General features: G+C 35.8%; 1 protein-coding gene across 50 annotated transcripts in view; it reads left to right on the top strand.

Annotated features, from left to right (window-relative positions):
* Window positions 1–26,764, top strand: part of CSPP1 (centrosome and spindle pole associated protein 1) — a 125,284-nt gene that overhangs the window by 28,752 nt on the left and 69,768 nt on the right. For 4 of the 50 annotated variants that reach the window (XM_005663041.4, XM_013996695.3, XM_085022228.1 and 1 more), the window contains 8 exons: window positions 3,307–3,410; window positions 4,441–4,464; window positions 8,288–8,368; window positions 9,927–10,025; window positions 11,297–11,736; window positions 20,949–21,047; window positions 22,544–22,614; window positions 25,695–25,788. In XM_005663041.4, coding sequence (XP_005663098.2) covers window positions 3,307–3,410; window positions 4,441–4,464; window positions 8,288–8,368; window positions 9,927–10,025; window positions 11,297–11,736; window positions 20,949–21,047; window positions 22,544–22,614; window positions 25,695–25,788 — 1,012 coding nt within the window. Of the gene's footprint in view, window positions 1–3,306; window positions 3,411–4,440; window positions 4,465–8,287; window positions 8,369–9,926; window positions 10,026–11,296; window positions 11,737–20,948; window positions 21,048–22,543; window positions 22,615–25,694; window positions 25,799–26,764 lie in introns of all 50 variants that reach the window. The other 46 variants (XM_085022232.1, XM_085022221.1, XM_085022234.1 and 43 more) reach the window with 16 other exon arrangements.

Genomic DNA, 26,764 nt, shown 5'->3' with positions numbered 1-26,764 from the left:
CCACTCCCGCAGCATATGGAGGTTCCCAGGCTAGGGGTCGAATCGGAGCTGTAGCTGCTGGCCTACGCCAGAGCCACAGCAACGCGGGATCCTAGCTGCATCTGCAACCTACACCACAGCTCACGGCAACGCCGGATCCTTAACCCACTGAGCAAGGGCAGGGACCGAACCCGCAACCTCATGGTTCTTAGTCGGATTCGTTAACCACTGCGCCATGACGGGAACTCCTAGTAGTTCTCTTTTTAGTTTTTTAAGGAACTTCTGTACTGTTTTCTGTAGTGGTTGTATCAATTTACATTCCCACCAACAATGTAGGTGGATACCTCCATACAGTTATTAATTTTATGACTTAAATCCGATACCCTAAAATACTGGTACCAGATGACAAAAATAAGTATTAAAAAATAATTTCTGTTGGCTAAACCTTAAATTAGTAAAATTTTAAATAATTCTGACAGCATTATCTATTCTTACTTGTCTTTTTAAACAGTTATTACAAATAATATTTGAATCAGTAGTAAAAAGCAAATATTCTTTTTTTTTTTCCCCCACTTTTTAGGGTCACATGTGGCACATGAAAGTTCCCAGGCTTGGGGTCGAATCAGAGCTGTAGCTTCCAGCCTGCGCCACAGCCATAGCAATGCGGGATCCGAGCTGTGTCTGTGACCCACACCACAGCTCACGGCAATGCTGGATCCTTTAACCCACTGAGTGAGGCCAGGGATGGAACCTGTATCTTCATGGATGATATTCCGGTTTGTAACCTGTTGAGCCACGATAAGAGCTCCAAAAAGCAAATACTTTTGATAAATAAAATTGAACTTCAAATGAGAAATCATTATAGATGAAAATGAATCACATTTTTCTTTCTTTTTTTCCACGTAAATCCGTCAAGCAGTGTTGAAAATCAGCAGTAAAAGCCAATTTAAACATATGACTTAAAAAGCTGTAAATTACTTGCTCCTGCAATAGGAAAACTGAGAGCGTTTGGGGGCATCATCCGTGTAGCATTGTTTTCTTTTCCTCCTTGACACAATAGAGCATTCATTGTGACTCTTTGTAACTAGAGATATGTAGCTGTGGTTACAAGTTATTATGCTTACTCTTTCTATGCCATCAGACATCAGACCAAAAGCAGAAGTGAAATATTAAGAATAGTGTTCTTTCTCTCAGTCCTTCCTCTTAATAAGGCATTCATTCATATATTCATTTACACATTTATTCAGTGAACATTTTGGGGGTACTAGTTGTGTGCCAGGCGTTATAAAATTGAATATGGCATGGACCTTTGCTTTCAAGGATTTTGTAGTTAAATTTCATATGTGATACTCCATTCTGAATGTGAGAATCAAAATTATTTTTCTCTTTAGGCTTAAATTCCGTATCTTTAAAAAAAAGGTTTTATCTTACTTTTGTGAGGAAAGAACGCCTTTCTAGGATGATTTGAAGTTCTAGGCATATGGAATGCTTTAGATTCTTTTGGAAGAGAGTTGGGAGTATGAATGAGAAGTATCCCTAAGGAATCCTCTTATTCCTCCTTCATCAGGAGTTAAGTAAGCCAAGAGTGTTTGTGGTGGAATGGGAAATTTAGCGTTACATAAAAATCAGTATAGGTTCACTTATACTTGGACTACTTTGGCCTTTTTGCACCTGAAATATTTTTAGTGACGTAATAAAGCAGTGATATGACTCATTCATAGTAAGTTCCCATCATTTAGCTGCCTTGTGAGGAATAAGGCACCAAAAATGGTGATATCTCTATTGGTTTATTAGCGCCAGTCACTTGTTTCATCTGTATTTCTTGTAGCTAACTTTCTAAAGAAACTCTTTATTTTGTTCAGAAATAATACTTTTTTGTACTATAATACTGCATGGTAGGACTGAAAAAAGGACGAGAGGCTTCAGAAATTGAAATACTCACCTGCTCTCTGTACTTAATATAGTAATTTATTATTAAAATATTTGCAGAGTATGTTATTTTGTTTTAAGTTTTATCGAGATAATTTACATATCATGAAGTTTACCCATTTAAATTGTACAATTCAGTGGTTTTCAGTGTTATTTACAAGTTGTACAGCCATCACTGTTGTTTTTATACCAGAATTTAATTTGATTTTTGAGGAAGACCTCAAAATGGAAGTTTTTCTTAAAAAATTAAGGTTATTTTACAAAGTTTCTGTTTGGGATGATGAAAAAACTGGACATGGTTAGTGGTGGTAGTTGCACAATGTTTTTAATATATGTAATGCCAGTGAATATATGCTTAAAAATGGTTAAAATGGTAAATTTTATACTATGTATATTTTACCACAATAAAAATTAACATCCATTTATATGAAATCAAAATTGGCAGCTTAACTTTAAAAGTTTTTGGAGATTTCAGCCTAAACCATGCATGGCCCTGATGATATTTTTTTCAAACATGTTCAGACATGGATATTCAAGTGTGGGATCCTTTTTTTTTTTTTTTTTTTTTTTGGCCATACCCTGCAGCATATGGAAGTTCCTGGGCCAGGGATAGAATCTGCGCTGTGGCTGTGACCTACACCACAAGGTGCAGCAATGGTGGATTTTTAACCCACTGTGTCAGGGCTGGGGATGCAGTGTGTGTTGCATCAGAGACAAGGATGTATCCCTAAGCTGCTGCACCACAGGGACACTCCTCTTGTAATTACTTTAAAAGAAATTTCAGTAGAATTAAGTGAAGAAGTAAAAGTAATTGGCTTTTCTTTGCTTTAATTTTGCTTTCCTTCAAAAAGCAAGGTGCCACAGAGTTCTCCTGTGGTGCAATGGGTTAAGGATGTAGGGTTGTCACTACAGTGCCTGGCATGCTGCTGCAGTACAGGTTCGATCCCTGATCCGGGCATTTCCACATGCCACAGGTACAGCCAACCTCCCACCCAACCAAAACAAAAAAACCCAAACACACAAAAAAGCCAGATGCCAAACAATACAGAACCATTTGTCTAAAGGGGGAAGAATAAATATAATACACACACACTATAATATAAAGATGTCTTTTGAGAGATGATGTATGAAAAATCTCTAGAAGGAGACACAGATACAGTAATGTTTGTTCTGGGCAGGAGAACTGGGTGGCTGGGGTTCATGGGTGGAGGGCCATTTTCCATTATGTGTATGTATTACCTATTGAAACATTTCAAATAAAAAAGTTATCCTGATCCAGGTCTCAGAATCAACATGACTGTGCTCCTTCCTGTTGTGCTTTGTTACAGGAGATTGTATTGAAATTGAGATTGGGTTGAAAAATGAGCTACATTGCTTAGTAAGTTGTTTTCTTTCTAGGAATTGATTATGGGTTAAGTTTACCACTTGGGGAAGACTACGAACGGAAGAAACATAAACTGAAAGAAGAACTGCGGCAAGATTACAGACGCTATCTTACTCAGGTAGTGAGTTGTACTAATTAGTTTGGTTTTATGCTTCAGAATTTACCTCCTAAATTTGTTTCCATAGGGTCTTAGTCATATGTGTTAATTTTTAGGTTTTTAATGTGATCTAGCAATGAGGTATTTTAGTGAATGTTAATTGACATGTATGACTTCTGTAGGGAAAAAACAGTGCAGAGAACTGGTGCCTTGGAATAACATAGACTCTTGACCTTTGAAATAGAGCAGTGGGTTCTAATTTTAAATGAGGTCTGTAAATTCTAGTTGTTAATGTTTTCTGTAGTGTTGCCATGGTTTAAAATCACTCAGTTATGATTTCCTACTCCTCCTTCCCTCAACCATGTATTAAAATGTGGCGTTCTAGTTGTGAATCATTTTCTTGTGAGCTAATAAGCTTATAAACTTCATTCAGCATATTTTCTTAACCACCAGAATCTTTGCTCTATGGTTTAATCTATTTACTTAATGAAACTCTTATTTTATAGTTCTTTTTTTTTTTTGTCTTTTTGCCATTTCTTGGGCCGCTCCCGTGGCATATGGAGGTTCCCAGGCTAGGGGTCTAATCAAAGCTGTAGCCACCAGCCTACACCAGAGCCACAGCAACGTGGGATCCGAGCCATCTCTGCGACCTACACCACAGCTCACGGCAACGCCATATCGTTAACCCACTGAGCAAGGGCAGGGACCGAACCCACAACCTCATGGTTCCTAGTCGGATTCGTTGACCACTGCGCCACGATGGGAACTCCGGAACTCTTATTTTAAGTGTATTTTGTTAAATTTTGCAATAGCTGAACTAATGATTTATTGTAAATTTTAAAATGCAGTTTATTTACTACTAGGTTATAAATTTATTTTAAACAATCATGATGTTTCTAGTCATCCCAAGATTATTTAGTTTAACTACTTAATAATATTTATTCCAAATGTATAAATGGAATTTATTTATTCTCTTATTTATTCTGATTTGCATATAGAGAGAAAGGACTTTGAATACTTTTTATCAATGATTTGTTTCCCTTGACTTTAGGGTATTACACAAGCAAAAAGAAAGGTAGGGTTGCCTGCAAAATGTTCTATTTTAATTTTTTTGGTCTAGTAGCTTGTAATCATTTGCATATATAACATTGTTGCTCTCAAACTAATAAAAAATAGCTTCATTTGTGATTCAGACTTTTGAATGGAACCATTTGTATTCTTGCTTTTAGCAAAATGATAGTCTGTACATTTTAAGTTTCCATTCATACAATCAAGCCTTCTTTTTGATTCCTGCTTTGCATTTGTTTTTGTTGCTTGCTTATGCCTCTTTTAGATATTTGGCAGCCATTGTAAATCCATTTGTTTTCAGCATGCCATTTTTTGTTCTTCAAAATTATTATAATTATGCTAATCACATTATGATTAATAAAATAATAGAAATTCAAGATATCCTAAGATATTTTTGAACTTTGTGTTGTCAGCCTGGATTACTCCGTATTTTTGCACCCAAACTTAGGGATTGTTTGTAAATTTATACTGGAAAACAAAGAGAAATAGTTTTATAGTTTTATAAAACTGTTTTTTAAAAGAATCTGACACATCCATTCATTGTTCAACCAATACTTTTTAAGCACTTATGAAGATGAATCCAGTGTGAATCCTGTCCTCAAGGGGCTTAGAATCTAGTTAGAGAGATAACATTCATACAGTGCAGAAAGTGATAACTGAGAAGATAGATGTAATGATCAGGAAAGGTCTCAAGGTGTTATTTAAGACTTTGTAGGATAGGTACAGAGTTAGTTGAAGAGAGGAGGCTTATTAGATGGCGAGGAATAGAATGAAGAAGGATTTGGAGGGCAGACTTGAGCTGTGTGTGAACGAGACGTATTAGCTTTACCAGCCTGACTGAGTTACAGTAGGTGTTTTTTTGAGGGTAGTAAGAAATCACGATGTGAATAGATAGGATAGGATCAGATTAGAAGGCAGTGGATTTTTACTTGACATGTGTGATAGGCAGTGGTGAACCATTATAACTCCTTAATGGTTATGAGGAGCTTACTAAATTTGCTCTAGGACAGTTAGTTCTTCATGTTAGACACTCCTATCATCTTGTTTTAAATTACGGCTGCAGATTTTTTTTTTAAAAACTGATTTTTTTTTTGCACTAATTTTCAGTCCATACTCCATGCTATTTTCCGGAATGATACTGTCCCTTTCCAGTTTAAATACCTCAGTGTCTTCTCACTGCCAGTTCCTTAGCATGACTCATGAAGTCTTTCATGTTCCAGCCTGCCTCCCTGGCCTTGTGCCTCATTATCCTCTCCCCTTCTCCACTTCTCCTTACTGGGTAGGGTTTTCCTCTGGTATCTATTTGTGGCTTTGACCTTACTTTAATAGGTGGAGGTTTTAAAAAAATTTGGCTGTGGGAGGTAGAAGAAGAAATTACCTTTATGAAAGAGAAAGAATCAAGGTGCACAAATCTTTTAAGTTCAAAGGGATATGAAGAAGCGTTTGGTGTTGGGTTATCAAGAATATAGTTGTGAAAAGGAACAATAGTTCCTTAGTATGACAAAGATAACTTTTTGGTTGACATCCGAGAAAGTGAGAGTAGAGCATGGGAAAAGAAGATTACGTAGGATATGGGGAGGTGGCTGCATGGCTTCCTTGACCCCTGGAATATGTGCAATTCCAAGTCCCATTCTTTCTGGAGTTCTTGTGGCTTCCAGACTTTTGGATTGCATGGATATGTAAATTTAAAAATATTCAAATCTTAAAATTTTGCCAAGAAGAACGACTGAAACAAATAACTACCGTCTTCATTCTAGTTTTTAGAATAAAAGACACTCAACCATTCTAACAACACAAAAAAGACATACCTCAGAATAGTTTTTTTTTTTTTTTTTTTTGGTCTTTTTGTCTTTTGTCTTTTGTTGTTGTTGTTGTTGTTGCTATTTCTTGGGCCACTCCCGCAGCATATGGAGGTTCCCAGGCTAGGAGTTGAATCAGAGCTGTAGCCACCGGCCTACACCAGAGCCACAGCAACACGGGATCCTAGCCGCGTCTGCAACCTACACCACAGCTCACGGCAACGCCGGATGGTTAACCCACTGAGCAAGGGCAGGGACCGAACCCGCAACCTCATGGTTCCTAGTCGGATTCGTTAACCACTGCGCCACGACGGGAACTCCAGGATAGTTTTTAAACTGAGTCAGTAAATTTGTATTTCCAGCCCATACTTCTCTCTTGAACCTCAGACTTTTCTAGTTGGCTGCCTGTTTGACATTTTCACTTAGAAATCTAGTGGGTATCTTGTATTGCATATGTCTTAAAGGTAACTCCATATTTCCATTCTTTCAATTCCATTCCCTAGAAGCCTGGACTACCTGTGGCCTATTCTTTTTATTTTTTCATTAAAGTACTAATCACCTTCTAACATACCATAAAATTACTCTTATTTTTAATGTTTATTTCTTGTCAGTTTCTTCTGCTGGAATGTAAGCTTCAGGAAGGCAGAGATCTTTTTATTTTCTTCACTGATGCGTCCCAGATGTATCAAACAGTTTGAACATATTAGGCACTCAATGTTTATTAAATGAATAAGTGAATGATTAAAATTCAGTTTTTTAAAAAAAGTCACTATATTCTTCTTATTTATTTTTTTCATTTTATTGAAAATTATAAACCTCATTCTGGACCTGTGTTGGAAGTGGGGACTTGCCCAGTGAAGGGGACTTGCCCACTATTTTCCCAGGGTTGGAACTCTGAGTATGTTTTCTGGTATATGTATAACTCTACAAAATGACTAAGTTTATAGTGTACTTTGGTATATGGGTGTCAAGCTGACTCAGGGATCTAGCCATTTGTCATATGGTGTCCCTTTTCAAATAAGCTTAGAGTTCTGTATAACCAATTTTCACATTGGCTTTTGTAGCACAATTTACTTGTAAGTTCAGATTTAATGAAACCTTATTAATCAGTTTTATTAATTACTTTGTTCTCATAATGTTTTGAATCTAATTGTATTGTAGTATGTTATATTGTAGTTATTTGTTTCCATGTTTGTTTCTTCAACTGAATTGTAAATCTCTTAAGTGTAAGTAATATATGCTTATCTTTGTCTCCCTCCCACTATTAAAGTAACTAGAAAGTATTAGAAGGTCAGTAATTGCTTGTTTCATGAATAAATAAAAGGCACGGAGCTAGACAGGTTAGTAAGTACTGACTGATTTAATCCTCTTCTCCTAGTTGCCATTACTCCTATTTTGCAAAGAAATAGAAACAGGGAAGTTAAGTAAATTCTCCAGATTATGTGACTACTAAAGAACGGTATCAGAAAGTTGGAGGTTGTGTCTATTTTTTTACAAATCTGTCATGTTTGTTTTATAGCGTTCAAAGAGATTTTACATTTTTATCCTTCTTGATCCTTAGACCAGCTTTGATAAGGCAGAGCAGATACCATTCTCACAATACAGAGGAAGAATCTGGGTCAGGGAGGTTGAATGACTTGTTCGGTGTTGCACAAGTGAGAAGTGTTGGGGTTGGTCTAAAGCCCAGGTCTTTTTATTTCTAGTTTGAGGTTTTGTCTACTACACCGCTTTATGTAAGTGCTTAATGAACAAGAATGAAGAGACACACAAAGAAACAATATTCATAGTTTATATCTTCTGGCATTTAAACAGATAATTATATCCACTCATATAATTGCAGGGAGATCAGAAAAATTCTTTTTTTCTTATTACAGTTGGTATGGTCTCCATATGTTTGTAGTTTCTTTTTTTGTCTCCATTTTATTCTTTTGCTCTGCATAATAATTTAGAATATAGAATGTAAAGATGCATTTATGAAACATTTTATAAAGGCAATTAGGTAATATATTTTTTTAATGTGTATATGTACAGAAAAATTTTCTATCCACGAGTGAAACAGATCCATCTACTCTGGGAGTTTCTCTTCCTATTGGTGAGAGGTTATCTGCCAAGGTAGGTGGGTAGGAATAATGTGGGTAGCAGTTTTATGAGGCATCAAAATCGTGAAAGAACATACCCTTCATTTAAATGCAAACAGATTAAATAATTTTCCATACTTGATCTTTCCAAAATCTGTGGAGTATCTAGTGCTGTTTTTTGTTTTGTTTTGTCTTACATTTTTTTTTTTTTTTTTTTTTTTTTTTTTTTGCTTTTAGGGGCGCGCCCGCAGCATATGGAGGTTCCCAGGCTAGGAGTCAAATCAGAGCTGTAGCTGCCGGCCTACATTACAGCCATTGCAACTCGGAATATGTCTGCGCCTACACCACAGCTCACGGCAACACTGGATCCTTAACCTACTGAGCAAGGCCAGGGATTGAACCTGCAACGTCATGGCTCCTAGTCAGATTTGTTTCTGCTGGGCCACGACGGGAACTCCTAGTTCTGTTTAAAAAATGTTTTTGGGAAGTCACATTCGTAACCATGTAGTATGATATAATTCTTTAATATCTTGATTAATTGAATATTCAGATTTCCTTTTTTTCAGCTTTGGTTTTTAAGCCATAAAGTTCCTGGCATGTCACACAATTATCAGTGAGATGAGTGGATAAGAGAGGTTACTGAGCTTTTATGTAGGGTGAGATCTCAGGCTATTTGAATGTGTGCTTCTGTCACTCCAAAAATACATGTCCATACTCCTAAGAGATAGTGATTAAGCACTGTATACCTCTTGTAGAGACTCAGTCCTTAAGCTAGATCAGGTAGCATATAAGACACATGGACAGCAAGTTTCAAAAGAGAGCCTCGCTTCTTTTAATACTTTTTAAGATTGTGTTGCTTTAACGACGTTGAAGGTATTGGAGCTTAAGAACATTTTATAATGTAATATATTTGCATTTCAACAGAACATTTCCATTATCTTAGTTTCTATGATAATTTTACCTTTTAATGTTTAAAATATAACAAGGATCCATCTTTAAGCCAGGGAGAGAAATGTTTAGAAGCAGGTCTTTTGGGAGGGATTACAGGATTAGAGGCAAAAGGTGTCCCTCAGAAGTAAAGTAGAAAGGTGACCTGGTCAGATCTGCTTGGAGAAATGCTAATGACAGGCCTCCTGGCAAACACATTTACTAGTGGGAGAGGTTTATTTATGAACACTTCTGGCAGAATGCACCTGAATTGTCCAGGATTGCTGTTGGTAAAAGAGCCTAGAGTCTGGGGACTTAGTGGGGCATGGCTCCTAGGAAAGTGTCAGCTAAGCCAAGTAACTGCTAGAGTATACAATGGAGATATTTTAAAATCAGAGCAGCTCCCTTACATTAGAGACCTCAGGTGTTAATTTGGACCTAAGCATGTCAGAAATCATGTTTTAATGTGGCAAGAATGAACGTGGCGAATTACATTGGTGGTCTCAGACATTGTCCTGCCGTTTCTGTGCCTTAAAACTACGTCTGTCCCTGAAATTATTAGTAAAGATCTGGGTAAGATCTCTGTTTTGTATGAGTCTGAGCTGACATTAGGTACTTTTTCCTGATGTTGAAGTTGATGTCGCTTTTTGGTTTTCTGTTTTAAGGAACGGTTGAAACTTGAACGCAACAAAGAATACAATCAATTTCTCAGGGATAAGGAAGAATCCATTGAAAATTTCAGACAGATAGAAAAGAGTACTGAGGTACGTTTTGCTTTTAAAGTTAATCTCGGAGTTCCAGTCGTGGCTCAGTGGTTAACGAATCCGACTAGGAACCATGAGGTTGCGGGTTTGATCCCTGCCCTTGCTCAGTAGGTTAACGATACAGCGTTGCCTTGAGCTGTGGTGTAGGTCGCAGACGTGGCTTGGATCCCGCGTTGCTGTGGCTCTGGCGTAGGCTGGCGGCTACAGCTCTGATTCGACCCCTAGCCTGGGAACCTCCATATGCTGTGGGAGCAGCCCAAGAAATGGCAAAAAGACAACAACAACAACAACAACAAATAAAATAAATAAATAAATAAATAAATAAAGTTAATCTCTAACACCATAGGCTCTATATTTATACTTACTTGAAAATATTTTAAAGGAGTTCCTGTTGTGGCTCAGTGGTAATGAATCCGACTAGGAACCATGAGGTTGTGGGTTGTTGCGGGTTCGATCCCTGGCCTTGCTCAGTGGGTTAAAGATCTGACATTGTCGTGAGCTGTAGTGTAAGTCTCAGATTTGGCTTGGATTCTACGTTACTCTGGCTGTGGCGTGGGTCAGCAGCTGTAGCTCTGATTCAGCCCCGAGCCTGGGAACCTCCATATGCCGTGAGTATGGCCCTAAAAAGCAAAAAAAAAAAAAAAAAAAAAAAAAAAAAAATTTATTATACTTGATTTACATTGTTTTGTCAATTTCTGCTATACAGCAAAATGAACCAGTCATACATCTATACACACTCTCCTTCTCATATTATCTTTCATCATGAAGAACTTTTTAACTTTAACTTCAGGAAGAAGATTTAATTTTAGAGATTTGTTTTAATTTATGATTATTTATTTTTGATTTTTTTATATTGACAATTTCTAGCTATATATGTATATATATCATTCCCCAAATTTAAGGGTGGTAGATATTACCACGGCCATCTATATTCTTTGTGTAGAGAAGGAATTTAATTTGAAATATTTTGAAGCAATGTTTAACTGCCAAAATATGCCTCATATCGCCCTCTCCCTGGGATAGTTTATCCTCTTTTTGTGACCATCTATCCATGTTACTTTTCCCTGTTTGTTTGGAGTTTATTAAGTTTTATTGAAGGGTAACAGTTCCTTGAAGGTTTTTTTTTCCCTAAAGATAAGATATTTCTTATGGGTGATTAAGCCCTAGAGTTGAGATGATGAATAGATTAAGCATCATTTGAGAGTTTAATTACCTTTTAAGAAATAGCATTCATTAAGATTTTTTTCTTCTTTTCATTTTTGATTGATCAGAACAAGAATCAAGGAAATAAAAAACCTACTAGTCAGATTAAACCTGATTTACCTTCACAAATACAATCATCTTGTGAAAATGCAGAGGGTCCTAGGAAAGATGCCCCGACTCCTTCAGAGACATATGAAGAGCTTCTAAACCAAAGACGCCTAGAGGAGGACAGATACCGACAACTAGATGATGAAATTGAATTAAGAAATAGAAGAATCACTAAGAAGACTAATGAAGAAGTGGGCATTTCCAGTAAAAAATACCCGAGGTTTGTTAGCAAGACTGACATTCCGGATAGAAGATTTCGCAGGTTTAATGAGGATCGTGTTTTTGATAAACAGTATTTTAGCCCAGACCAAGATCCCGAAGTAAGTGAAGAAATGGACGAGAGGTTTAGATATGAAAGTGATTTTGATAGAAGACTTTTGAGAGTATATACAAATGACAGGTATTTACAACTTCATTTTTACTTTATTTGCTTAATATAGCTCTCATCATGTTTTATTATTATGTTCAGAAGGAGTTTCTTTTGATTTACATATTTCATTAATTCTAAGATGCTGTCAGTTTTAAGTTACACCATTATTTTATGTGCCACTGAGGGAATAACAACAAAAACCACCCACGATAGGGAGAAAGGGACCCCCATGAAAAAGCTTGGATGCTGAAGTGCTACAACCTTTGCATAAAATTAAATGGGAAATAAACTTTCCCACAGAGAAGTACAGAAAAGCAACTTCCATGCCTCAACTTTGGCACTGAATGGAGGGAGTAGACTAGAACTTCTCTGAGAATTGTAACGGCAAGCCAGTACTGATTCAGGTTTTGTCCAAAACAACCACAAGGTGAAACTTGAGAGCTGTCTCAGCTCCATAGTGCCCTTAGGTGACAGGCAGGAGAGAAATAACTTCTCTTTGCTACTTGATTTAAAACCAGGTCGAAGGAATTCCCGTTATGGCACAGTGGAAACAAATCTGATTAGTATCTATGAGGATTCTGATCTGATCCCTGGCCTCGCTCAGTGGGTTGGGGATCTAGCATTGCTGTGAGCTGTGGTGTAGGTCGCAGATGCAGCCCAGATCCCATGTTGCTGTGGCTGTGGCTGTGGCCAGCAGCTCTGACTCAAATTTGACCCCTAGACTGGGAACTTCCATATGCTGCGGGTGTGGCCCTAAAAAGCAAAAATAAATAAATAAACACACGCATATATTGAAAAAAACAAACCAGGTCAATAATTATCCCAGTTTCAGATGTTAAAATGTGGGGGAAAAGATACCTTAAAATAGAGGAGATTCAGTTTATTCCTTTAATGTTTATATGATCTAAGTACTTTCATCATTTTTCTGTTTTTATTTATTGAACATTTAAAGGAAATGGCACTAAGTTTTTTTGATCAAATTTTTAGATACTTCTCTGTTCCTTTGGGTGATTGTTTCTGTGACATTATTTGTAATTTCTTAATGCTGCAATGGGGTCTTACTAAGTCATTTAATACATAAAACTTGCTATATTTTAACATAACTTTTGATTTGGAGATAGAAATATAGCACATTCTGATATTTTCATTGACTAGTTAGCCTGTAGGGGCTAAATCTAAATTTGAATGGTTCATGGGACCTGTTTCATTTATTAGTCCAAATAGATTATTATTTTAGTATTTAAAAAAAATTTCTGAGATATAATGCTTCACGTTCCTTGTTCTAATTGTTAATAATGACATAAGGCCTTTGCAGTTCTTTTTCATCTACTCTTCTGCAGTTTTTATGTCCTGCTCATCAAACCTTAAATAGTCACCCTGATTTAGGTAATTTGAGTGAGGGATTAGAAATTTGTGGTGCTATGAGTTCCCATCATGGGTCAGCAGAAACAAATCTGGCTAGTATCCATGAGGATGAAGGTTCCATCCTCAGTGGGTTAAGGATCCAGCATTGCTGTGAGCTGTGGTGTAGGTCATAGACATGGCTCGGATCACACATTGCTGTGACTGTGGTGTAGGCAGGCAGATTCATCTCCAGTTTGACCCCTAGCCTGGGAACCTCCATGTGCTGCAGATATGGCCCTAAAAAGACCAAAATAAAGAAATTTGCAGTGCCAGTTGTAGTTTAGCTCTGATTTGGATCTTATTGTTTGTACTTTAGAAAATGCTCCAAAATCTGTACTGTGCTATATTTGAAAATGTTTATATCTGAAGGTAGTCAAAGGCTGTCTAAACTAAAAGAAGTCTCATTTGGGGAAATACAGGTATTCTTGGGCTCTTGCTACTGCCTTATTTGTACATGAGAATTTTTTTTTTAATATGTTACTTTACCTTTAGAGTGTAATATAATATATACCTTTTAAGTTTGAAATTTTAAGAAACTTAGGATGGTTGTTGCTTTGTTTTTAATATATTTCAGTCTATTATTTTTGTAATTATACCCTGTGGTAATTTTTTTTCTTTGCTTTTTTGGGCCGCACTTGTGTCATATGGAAGTTCCTAGCCTAGGGGGCTGGGAATCAGAGTTGCAGCTGCTTGCCTATGCCACAGCTGCAGCAGTGTGGGATCCAAGCTGCATATACAGCCTACACCACAGCTCATGGCAGTGCCGGATTTTTAACTCAGTGTGCAAAGCCAGTGATGGAACCTGCATCCTCATGACTACTAGTTGGGTTACCCCTGAGCCACAATGGGAACTCCTACCCTGTGATAATTTTATACATGAACAAATGAATTTCAGCCTAATTATTTGAAAACATTTTTATTTCCTTATATAATCTTCACTAAGTGGTAGTGTAAGGACAGATTAAACATGCAGATGAGTGAGAATAGTTTTTCTTATTATGCATTTAATGGTTTTAACTGTTTCTTAAAATGTAAATCATTATTATATGTTACTTCCATTTTGTTAATGTATAAACTCCTTTTCTCTAATTTTAAGGTTTTTCACATATGCCTCTGGGGCAGTTGAGGTTAAAATTGGATTTCTGTATTTCAGATTTCTAAATTTCTTATTTCCAGCAAAAATCCCCAAAAGATTTAATGTTGATCATTCATTAATTTTTATATAACAGGCAGAGTGGTTGCTAGGAAAAATGACTTTACTTGTCAGTGAAATTTTTGAGACTAAAATGTGTAACTTCATTTGGTCTCTTGCTTTAACTATTAATTCTTTTTTTATTAAAATATTAAAGTATAGTTGATTTACAATATTGCGAACTATTTATTCTTAAAACAGTTATCTAAGGGGGATCAATTCCAGGACCCCTTACAAATAACAGAATCTTCAGATGCTCAAGTCCCTTACATAAAATGGTGTAGTGTTTGCATGTAACTGATGCACATCCTTCCTTATGCTTTAAATTATCTCTAGTTTGCTTATAATGGTTAGTGCAATGTCAGTGCTCTGCAAACTGTTGTAAGTGCTATGTAATTTGCTTGTGTGGGAGAAATTGCAAGTTTTGCTTTTTGGAACTTGCTGGATCTTTTTTTTCCCTCCAAATATTTTCTGTCTGAGATTGGCTTAATCCATGGATGCTGAACTGTGGGTACAGATAGGTAGGTCTGACTATATACTGTAATCTTAACCAGAAGTTCTTGTCAAAAACTAATTATACCTGGTTGTGAGAAGTACAAAATACTTCTTCATTCTTCTAAATTTCCCTTGTTCTCTTTTTTAATTCTAGTCAACATGTGATAAATTCTAGTTTAGATTTTTAATAATTTCTGATTTTTATATTTTTGGTCTCACTTCTTTTCTAATTACCCTATAAACATTTCCATATGCCATTATGAATTATTAATGAATTATTTTCCCCACTTTAAATATGAGAAAGATAAAGCCCAAGGAATGATTTTACTTTCCTAAATTAATCATTAATCACTGCCATTGTTTTTAAACAGTTAACAAAACAGTTAGTACTTTGCTTGATAATTGCATTCTGTATGTGTGTGTGTGTGTGCATGTGCACATGAGCACACGTGTGTTATTGATACATATTTACAAATTTAAGTAAATTATGTTTTAGCTTTCTTAAGTTGAATGTACTAGTGTGTCTTAACACTTTAAAATTTGTATGCTTTTAAAAATATATTCAGGAGTTCCCGTCATGGCGCAGTGGTTAACGAATCCGACTAGGAACCATGAGGTTGTGGGTTCGGTCCCTGCCCTTGCTCAGTGGGTTAACGATCCGGCGTTGCCGTGAGCTGTGGTGTAGGTTGCAGACGCGGCTCGGATCCTGTGTTGCTGTGGCTCTGGCGTAGGCCAGTGGCTACAGCTCCGATTCGACCCCTAGCCTGGGAACCTCCATATGCCGTGGGAGCGGCCCAAAGAAATAGCAAAAAGACAAAAAAAAAAAAAAAAAAAAATATATATATATATATATATATAGTCAGTTTTTATTATTTATTAACTTGGCCTGTAGAAGTTAATATGTTACCTTATAGTTTTACTTCATAACCAGTGTTAATGAGTAAAAGAAATTTCTGGCTTTAAAAAATGCTATTTTTTTTAGTTTTTATGTGATTAATTCAGTTAGAACTTCTGTTAACTCTTGATATATCTTAGTTTATAATCTTAATAGTCATTTTACAAAATTCTGAAATTACACTCCATCTGCTATTAGAATCTGAGACTTGGAATCTGATTCAATAGATAGTGGTTGCTTAGTTAATATAGGACGTTCTAAGTTTGCACGTCTAATATGTAAGATTTATTTGAATGAAGGGAAACGGCATGTTAGAATATAAGTTATTTAATTTGGTATTACCTTTTTTTCCTTAGAGTAGTTACTTTTCACTTATCCTTGGAAGGGCCGTTTTTATATTATTTTCCCCACTTTAAAGTTGGGATCAATATTAGAAAAACACTACTGAATTTAAGTAAATATAAAACTTGGTAAAGAACTGAAAACAATGAGAAAAATGGTGACCCACAGTTAACAGCTCAGTATTTTCCTTTTAACTTCTGTAGTCAAGGTCAAGAGTACCCCTAATGGCAGGATCTATTCACATTATAGAAATTTTTTATTTGAAAACAGGTCATGTAACCAATATGATGTAGATGATTTTCTTATTTTTTATGGCCACACTGCAACATGTGGAAGTGCTCAGGCTAGGAAGTGAATCCAAGCTTCAGCCATTTCCTTTAACCCACTGCCCGGGGCCAGGGATTGAACCTGTGCCAATGCAATGACCTGAGCTGCTGCAGTCAATTACGTAACCCACTGCGCCATACTAGGAATTGTTCTAGTAAAGAGAAATTTGGTTCTTTCTCCCTGAGGGTTGTATCAATCTGGGCCCAACAGATGGTAAATATTTTATTTTTTTTATTTTTATTTTTGTTTTTTCTAGGGCCGCACCCTCAGCATAATGAGGTTCCCAGGCTAGGGGTCTAACCACCGGCCAGCAACGCAGGATCCAAGCCACATCTGCAACCTGCACCACAGCTCATGGCAACGTGGGATCCTTAACCTAATCAGATTTGTTAACCACTGAGCCATGATGGGAACTCCAATATTTTATTTTTATATTATATAATTCTTAATAGCATAAACATTGTAAGTTTATTTCTGAAGTAGTTTTTTTTATTATGTGGTTTATTAAGGAAAAAGATAAGTTATTATTATTTAGGAATTCTTCATTCACATTTAAATTAGCTGAAAAACACCTGTGGTTTTAAACAATTGGCTTTTCTTCTATAAGAGAGTAATTTTAAAAAAGAATTTTTTTAGAGTAAACTTGGCCTCTAGCCTATACCTGTTTTCTTTGAGGAGTGAAGAAACCTAATTAACTAGGTTTTTACTTAACATAGCTTTATGTCTTTTTTTGATGGTAGAATGGTGAACCTATTTTACAATTATTCCCTCAATCACATCTGATTTGATATATCAAAGGAAATAAATTTTTTAATGAGGTTTTGCCCTTTCTGAAAAAACAAGTGGATTGAGGTGTGATAAGTGAACCAGTGGATTGAAAGCCATAGAATATTTAGACAGATTGGTTCTGGGTCATGGGAATACTTTTAATGTGGTAATGGCTCACAAGCTATAGCTAACAAGAAAGGACTTCAAGACAAACTGCATTTGATTAGAATCAGGTTGCTCAGGATGTTTAGTAGTTCATTACTTGTGGATATTATCATCTGTTAAGCCACCCCTTAATGTTGAGAGGACTGAAGAGATAAGATAGAAATGGTAGGAAGTTCCCATTGTGGTTCATCGGGTTACGAACCCAGTTAGTAGCCATGAGGATTCAGGTTCGATCCCTGCCTCTGCTCAGTGGGTTAAGGATCCGGTGTTGCTGTGACCTATGGTGTAGGTCACTGATGCAGCTTGGATCTGGGGTTGCTGTGGCTGTGGTGTAGGCTGGCAGCTGCGGCTCCACTTTTACCCCTAGCCTGGGAACTTCCATATGCTGCAGGTGCGGCCCTAAAAAAAGAAATTGAAGAAATGATTTTATGTTTGCATAAAGGCAAGGTCTTTTTGCTAAATTCTGTAGTAAAATCATGAAGATTTCCTAATGAACAGACCATACGAAAAATACTTTAAGGTATACCCTTTCATTAAAGTAAAAATAGTAACTAATAATATCAGAAAAGTCCCTTAAATCACTTATAATCACAATAAAATAAAGACTGGAGAAATGTTTAAGACGCTGAAAAAGAACAAAGATATGCGTTTCATTAAAAAGGATAAAATAAAATTGTAAGACGTCCTATTCTGTGAAATAACTGATGCTGTGACTGTGTTTGTTAAATCAAGGGAAAATTAGTACTTACAAATAGAGACTCATAAATATTTTTTTAAGTTACTAATATAAGACCTTAAAAAAAAACCCTAGAAATTAATCACTAATGCTAAGTCAAATAGTGATTTGAAAAGTTAATCACCTTATTTTGTATTAAAATGTCCCTATAATTATGATGGAATTTCCTTCATTTATTGAACTTTCATGTTTCTAATAAATTTAGTACCTAATCACTCTTAACTATCCCAGTTCACTTTAACTGCTTTTATGATGGTCTTATAACTTGTTTTGGAAACCATTACTGAAGTAAATGAAGTCTTCTCTGAAGACAGGGTCTGACTGGTGAGAGCCCTTAGTGCTTTTACCATTTCTGTGTTTGGTTGTGTTTTTTTTTTCTTTTTAGGGCTGCACCTGTGGAATATAGGCGTCCCTCGGCTAGGGGTTGAGTCAGAGCTGCAGCTACTGGCCATAGCCACACTGGATCTGAGCTGCCTCTGCAACCTTCACCACAGCTCATGGCAACATTGGATCCTGAACCCACTGAGCGGGGCCAGGAATAGAACCTGCATCCTCTTGGATATTCGTCGGGTTCATGACCATTGAGCCACAATGGGAACTCCCAATTTCTTTAATTTAGAATAAAATTTGAAAATGACCTTTTGTGCTTATGATGCTTGCTTTATTAAGATATAACTGTATATACTGGAGAATGTAGAAAACAGTGTAGATCCTTGGGTATGGTATACTTTGGGTGGAGCTATGTGAAGATAAGCTAGAATTATAAGTCCAAATATTGACTTTAGATGACTGAAAATACAGGAAGCCACAAACTCCTTGATAAATTTTAGAAAGAATTTTTGTACGTCTGAATAGCCATTAATTGTGGTTAACTCTGATTTAATCCCAAGTTATGTTTTTAAAAATGTGTAACTTTAAATGTCTCTATTTGAAAACTTTGGTTGGTGTATGTGCTACATTATCAGATTTACTTTTGTCTGTCATGTCATGGACGTGCAAGACCACCCCAGGTTTGCTGAGTCACTAGGAGGACTCATAGGACTTTGTAAATATAGTTGTGTTCATGACTATCATATATTAAAAGAATACAAAGTAATATCAGCGAAGGAAAAAGGTGCATGAGTCAAAGTCTGAAGGAAACCAGGCACAAGCTTTCAAGAGTCTCCTGCCAGTGAAGTCACACAGGACTTGCTTAATTCCTCCCATATTGAATATGACAACAATGTTGTCTAGCAGGAAAGCACATTAGAAACTCAGGGCTCAGTGTTTTTATTGGGGGCTAGTCACATTGGCTCCCTTTTCCTGGCATGGCTCAAAATTCTGGACTCCCTGAAGGAAAATAGGTGTTTGGCATAAACTATTGTTTGTACAAATAGTTTAGGACAGTAGACCACTCCTATCAGTTCTGAGAATGGTGGACTCCTATCAAAATCTGTGTTCCCAGGTGCAAGCTAAGGGCCAGCCTTGCACACAGGCCTTTCTAAGGGTAGGCAGTCTCATGCCTGCTCCATCTGTTCTTTTCTGCACACGTGTATACATATATAGATCCAGTATAACTAAATCTGGTTGCCCAGCATCATTAATTACAAATTTGAGTTTATATTTATCCGTTAAGTGGTAGAAATAAGAAATGACATTAAACTGATGTGTTACTTTGAAAGACAGATTTGAGCACTTAAGCTTTGGATGTAAAATCAGCTGTGTTTTGATAAATCAAAATAAAATTGAAATTATTTTTTGAAAGGGGTTGGGGAGGGCTCTGTTGTTTTAGATATGAATAAAAAATGGAAGCCATTTATTTGTTATGCCATAGGTCATACATGATTAAGGTTACAATCCCGGGTGGTCTTTTCTGCACAGGTGATATTGACAATGTGTGATGGAAACAGAATTTTATATGCTGGCTCTGTGGAGAGTAATAAGTTCCTCTTCTAAAAATTGCTGTTTTTCTTAATGTGATCATTTATTTCACCTAAAATATTGAATAATACTTTAACAGCCGTATTTCTTCCTAATGGTCCTCCATGAGAGACAATGTAGTTTGTTAACTCAACCGCCACACAAAGAAATATGACTTATGAAATGCTGATAAATGTTGGTGTGAAAAGTCATGTTGATTGTTTTGTATGTAAATTTAACCTAAAGAAATCCATGTTTGCCAAGTGGAAATAAAAAGATTAATTGAAAAACATTTTAAAATTATTTTCTGAAAAAGATTCTTAAGGAGAAAATAAAAAGCATTCTGATCTTTTTGTTGTTTATGTCCTTGTGAGTAAACTAATCATTTTCTATCCATGTTATCAGCCTATTTGTTTATAATGTTTTATATTCAGCAATTACTATATTTAGTATTTCATGTGATTTAGAGTGTTAGCAAATATTGTGGTTTGCTACATTTGATTTAATTTCATGGCAAGATTGCTGCTTGTTTTTAGATTAAGGTTTGTATATGTAGTGAAATAATTATCAGAATTTATGAATTTTGATTAAAAAATGATCTCATTTTAAAGTTTGACTATTACCTTCATGAGGGCAAGGACCATGTTAACATATGCAGTGCCTAGAATAGTGCTTGGCATGTAATAGGTGCTCAATAAATATTCTTTGAGTAAGTGAATAATAAAAAAGTCTTATTAGTATTTGCATAGTTTTGATATTGAGAATTCCTAGAAGTTATATTGAAATGATTTATAATAACTTTTTGTGTTAAAGACTATTGAATCTAAATTCTTAGTGTCTCATTAACCATCTTGAGTCAAATTTCATTTAATTAATTTTAGAATGTATTTACAATAAAGCTTCGTTATAATGCTTTGTTCCCTTTAATGTTTCTAACATCAAATGTAAAAACACCAAAGAGAGATATGAAAAGTCCACTGTAATGTGGAACAAGCTCTATAAGCTAATATGTTTTTAAGGATGTACGGAAACAGACGAGGAAATGTGCCCTCTATGGAGTATGGTGGTGATGCCACTGAGCAGTCAGACGTAAGAATTTCATCTGCTGGGAATCAAAGGTATAGTATGTAATACAAATTTTGCCTTTGAGTCATTGCACTGTAAAACAGCACCTGTTAAAAGTGACTTGCTAGAAAAGTATAGTATATCAACAGTCTTCCTTATTAGTAATAAAGGGATTAAAGGGAAAAGTGGGGAGGAGAGAATTGTGTTAAATGAAACTTTATGGTACTTTATAGCATTCTTTTGAAGAACTAGTTTTGATTATAAACTGTGCCAGGGTGTTCTGAGTCCCTGTCATTATAAAGTACGTAATTTCGGGAGGGGTACTGCCATCAGCATGCGGAAGTTCCCAGGCCAGGGGTTGAACCTATGCTGCAGCAGCAGCCCAAGTCTCTGCAGTGACAATGCTCAATCCTTAACCTGCTGTGCCACCAGGTAACTCCATAAAGTATATACATTTGTTTGAACTAATGAAAGGAGAAATAAGTGTGTAATTTTTTTTTTTTTTTTTTGCTTTTTAGGGCTGAACCTGCAGCACATGGAAGTTCCCAGGCTAGGGGTCAAATCGGAGCTACAGCTGCCAGCCTACACCACAGCTCACAGCAACCCTGGATCCTTAACCCACTGAATGAGGCCAGCAATCGAACCCACAGCTTCATGGATCCTATTCAGGCTCATTGACTGAGCCATAAAGGGAGCTCCCAATAAGTGTATAATTTAATGGACTAAAAATCAGTTTAAAATAATCTTAAAGTTGTAGAGCTGACATAACTTGAAATAAATTGAAAATGTTCTCGTAGTGTAAGTTTTTCTTTCAAAACTTTGTTTCTGATTTTGAGCTAATTGAGTAGGTAACTTTTATGCTTGCTTTTAAAAATTAGTGCTCGTACGTAATTGTGTCATGTCAAAAAGACAGGAAATTATATACATTTTATATTCATGTACTTTTTCTATAGTTTTTATTTTGGTGGCTTTCTTGTATTGGTGGCTTATCTTGCATTGATAAATGGTTTAAAATCTGTAGTTAGTAATGAAAATATTGTCATGTGTCAGGAAAGATGTCTATTTTCTTTTAAGAAAAGTAACATGTAAAAATGCTTGAGATAGAGGATTTACTATTTAAGTGTAATTAATTAAATTTTCTTTGAGAGAGTTTTCATTTTTTCCCCTTGTTCCTATCTTTCAAGGAAGGAGGTTTTAGGGATGATCTCCTTTTCCAAGTGTGTATATAGATATCACATTTCTCTTCTCTTTAAAGAATTATTTATGTGTACTTATAGTGGTTTTCCTTACCAGGGTAACTGTTCTTATGAAAAAGGGTTTTATTTTGGGAATCTATACAGTCAGTGGTGCTGGCTGAAGAAAAAGGTCACGTGTCTACAGAACCTGAATACATTGGGGTTCTGCTGTATAAAGAGATAAATTGCCATGATTTAATCTTAATTTTAAAAATAATGTAACTATTATAATGTCCATAGTCCTTTAAAGGCCAATAACTCATACCTACATTTTCCCTGAAAATTATTCGAGTTCTACTTCTTTTTGTTTTTAGCAGTCGAGACAATGAACCATCCAAACCTACTAACCGAGAGATCTGTAGTCCTTTTGCGGGGATGCTCTTTGGTATGTACAAAACCTCCATATAATTAGATGTTTGTGGAGTGTTTTATAAAAGGTCTTTGGTGAGAACTCAGTGCTGTAGTTAATGCTACTCTTACTAATAATCATTTCTTTAGTGCTTACTTTGTGATAGGGACTCTGCTAAACATTTAACATACATAGCTCTCTGTTGTAGTTTTAAAGCTAAATAACTTATTTAGTGATAAACTTTCTATTGATGACAAATGAAATATTAATTTCAGTCAGATCTTTTAAATTCATATTTCACTTTGTTGTAGTGTGGCTATTTCTTTCTTTCTTTTTTTTTTTTTTTTTTTTTTGGTCTTTTTGCCTTTACTTGAGCCACTCCCAAGGCATATGGAGGTTCCCAGGCTAGGGGTTTAATTGGAGCTGTAGCCACCAGCCTATGCCAGAGCCACACCACAGCTCACGGCAATGCCGGATCCTTAACCCACCGAGCAAGGCCAGGGATCAAACCCGAAACCTCATGGTTCCTGGTTGGATTTGTTAACCACTGTGCCACGACGGGAACTTTGTGTGGCTATTTCTTATGTTCTGTTTTACATGCGATATTTTCTTCTTCATTCTTTTTTTTTAGCTGGCACAAAACTGCCTTGTATTTTAGTTCAGTTTCCTCAAACTAAACCTTTTTATCTTTGATAAACTCCCTTTCCCATGTTTTTTTCCATATAGTTTCTGAGAAAGTGTTTTGTTCAAATCATGGTTATAATCCAAATTTTCTATTTATTTTATCAGAAATGAAAGTCATTGCTTTAGATAAGTATTTTAATTTGCTATATTGTCACAGTTTAATTTCAGAAACAGTGTGAAGAGAGCATATTAAAGTAGAAAAGGTGTCTCTTCTTTGTGTAAAACTATTAGAAAAAAATTGCCTAAAACTTGGTTTCAGCAAAGTATGTAAAGAAATTGGAAAATAGTTTAGAGTCATTCAACCTAAAAACAGTGGTTTACATATTGGCTTAGAGGTATATATGCATGATATTCTCAGACCTTTGTTGCCTTGAAATGGCTATCATGAGAAAAATGGCATAATATCTAGAGTTTTATTCTAGTGTAATGTCTAAATGAGAATTGACCAGTTTAACCTTTCAGCAGGTCAGAGTAAAGGCTTCATTCTTATGATAGATTTTTTTTAAACATGGTAAAAATTGGAGAAATGACTTTCTGTGTTGAGAACCCACTGACAAATAATTTTATCAATAAATGGATTATTCTGCCCTGAAATTTTAAGATAAATGTCATGAATTTATCATTAATGCAAAGTAGGAATTATAGGTTAATATTTGATAATGGACTCTCATGTTTGGAACAAATGATTAAGCTCATTTAATTCAGTGATATATCCATGGCTGTACCTTTTACTTCAGCCTGTATTTATGTGAACCCTCAGGGAACTTACTCTCTCCAGAAGCAGCGTATTCCACACTCAGATGGCTCTGATTTGTCGTAATCTCATTTCATGAACTGAAATTTGTCTTCCTATGATTTTCCCCCAAGGACCTTATTTGGAGCTTTTTGCTTTATTTAAAGGATTAGGACAGTTGACTGCAAAAATAACAATATATTGTTATATATAATAGAATCATGGGTTATTTAGAAGAATGTTTTAAAATTTCCAAATATTTGGGGATTTTTCCTGCTGTCTTTTTGTCATTGGCTGCTTGTTTAATTTCCTTATGGTCTAAGAAAATAATTTGTAAATTTCAATTACTTCAAATTTGAATTTAGAAAAAAGTTTTAAAAATGACTCAGAATATAGTCAATCTTGGTGCATGTTTAATGTGTACTTGAAAGAGTGTGCATTGTGTGGTTCTTGAGTGCAGAGGTTTATAAATAAAACCAATTCGTTGATAGTGATGTTCGTGTCTTATACATCCTTAATGATTTTTAACTGTCCTTCTTCCAGTTGTTTAGAGAGAAGTGTTAAATTCTCTGACTACCTTGTTGTTCTTGCGGGGCTGGTATTTCATGTATTTTGCCTTGTTTTATTATTATTTTTTAATGGAGAGAGGTTAAGTTCTGTGTTTGTTACTCCATCATGATCAGAATCAGAATGGATTTACCTACTTAGATTGTAAAACGTTATTATTAACTTTAATGTAATTCATGTTACCCTATAAGAGCTTCAGTGTTGTTGACACCTGTGCTTAATGGACAAACTCAGATGCTGAGTGTCCACTAATGGCTGGGAAACTGATAGTTAAGGTAGCAGAGAAATTGCTAGTTCAGTTGCATTTTTGATATCCTGTGATTTGTTCCAGATTATGCATATCCAGATTAAAAGGTTATTTTTTGCATTAACATATGCAGTGATAATAACCTGTGAATCCAAAATGTTTGCACCTGTGTAAATGATACCAGAGTGAGAGGTTTATGTATTTTTTCTGTAGTTTTGAGGTAACCATTGCAGTTTTTTGAGTGGGTGTCATCATGATTAGTGTTAAAACAGTTAATCTTATGTAAATATGCTGGTTATATTGGAGTAGAGAGGGGACAAGTTCTGGAGACTGGTTAAAAGTTGATTGCTGCAATTTAGGTAGAACACAGATCCTATTCAAGAGTGATGACCATGAGAATAGAGATGAGGTTCCTCATATAAAGTAAGTAAGAAAGTGTGAGCCACCAGAGTTGTAGTAAGGTTTTGAGACCAGTTATCAGGCTGTTAATAGAAAACAAAGAGGGGCAGTTTCTTTTGAGATGTTTATTTTGGACACACTTGTTAATTTTAAGGGCCTTTTGGGAGATTTTAATGGAGGTTTTGTCCTGATTAGCAGAAAAGTGGGGAAAGGGATTAGAATATTCTCTTATTTAAGGAGGCTTTTGACTAACGTAGAAATTTGGAAAGGATTAATGTGTCTTATGTTTGGCACTTAGTAAATATCAATACATTATGAAAATAACTGAATAGGTCATGATACATATGATTTTACCTTCTATATTTACTGCATACGAAGTAATTATACTCTGATATAATTAAAATGGAGATTTAAAAAAGGGGTTTCCAGTTATGTGTGTTGCTTAAGCATTAAGACTTTTTTTTTTTTTTTTTTAACACTCTCTAGGAGGTGAAGATCGAGAACTTATTCAGAGAAGGAAAGAGAAATATAGACAAGAACTATTGGAACAAATGGCTGAACAACAGAAGAACAAGAGACGGTAATGAAAGGTTTGCATTTAAAAATGTTTTGAATTTAAAATGCGTTTGTTTAAAATAACATGATGGTAACTATTACATTGTAAAATAAGAGAATATTTTTCCCAATAAGATTCTGTATTTGTAGATCTGTGTTTGTATTTGTAAATCATTCTGTTTCTGTCTCCACATTGTAAATTAGCCAGGAAAATAAAACAGATACTATGAGAGCTTTTATTTCCTTTGTCATAGGTAACAAAAGAGACTATGGCATAGGTAGCAAAAGAGACAGGCTGCATCTTTGGCATATGGAAATTCCCAGGCTAGGGGTTAAATCAGAGCTGTAGCCACTGGACTGTGCCACAGCCACAGCAATGCCAGATCTGAGCTGCATCTGTAGCTGACACCAGAGTGCATGGCAATGCTGGATTCTTAACCCGCTGAGCAAGGCCAGGGATAGAACCTGCGTCCTCATGATGCTAGTCAGATTTGATTCAGCTGAGCCATGATAGGAACTCCATATGTGTATATTCTTTGATGGACCTTGTACTTACATTAATTAATTTATTTAATTTTGATTCAGGGTAGCATTTATTGTTATCTTCATGCCTGCTGTGCCATATAGTAGTAATAATTAGTATCTTATCTTTTTTTCTTTTTTCTTTTTTTTTTGTCTTTTTCAACTTCTTGGGCCACTCCCGCAGCATATGGAGGTTCCCAGGCTAGGGGTCGAATCGGAGCGGAGCTGTAGCTACCGACCTACCCAGAGCCACAGCAACTCGGGATCTGAGCCGAGTCTGCAACCTACACCACAGCTCATGGCAATGCCGGACCCTTAACCCACTGAGCAAGGCCAGAGCTTGAACCCGCAACCTCATGGTTCCTCGTCGGATTTGTTAACCACTGAGCCACAATGGGAACTCCAATAATTAGTATCTTATCTTTTAACAATGAAATGTTAAGCATACACATACATGCTATATAAAACATCCACAGTGT

This window comes from Sus scrofa, chromosome 4 (genome assembly GCF_054392235.1).
Source record: "Sus scrofa isolate SSC_HxYL_T2T_F1_AM1 chromosome 4, Sscrofa_HxYL_maternal_Yorkshire_Landrace_v2.0, whole genome shotgun sequence".
NCBI classification, from domain to species: Eukaryota; Metazoa; Chordata; class Mammalia; order Artiodactyla; family Suidae; genus Sus; species Sus scrofa.
This window is presented reverse-complemented; position numbering and strand designations above follow the sequence as displayed.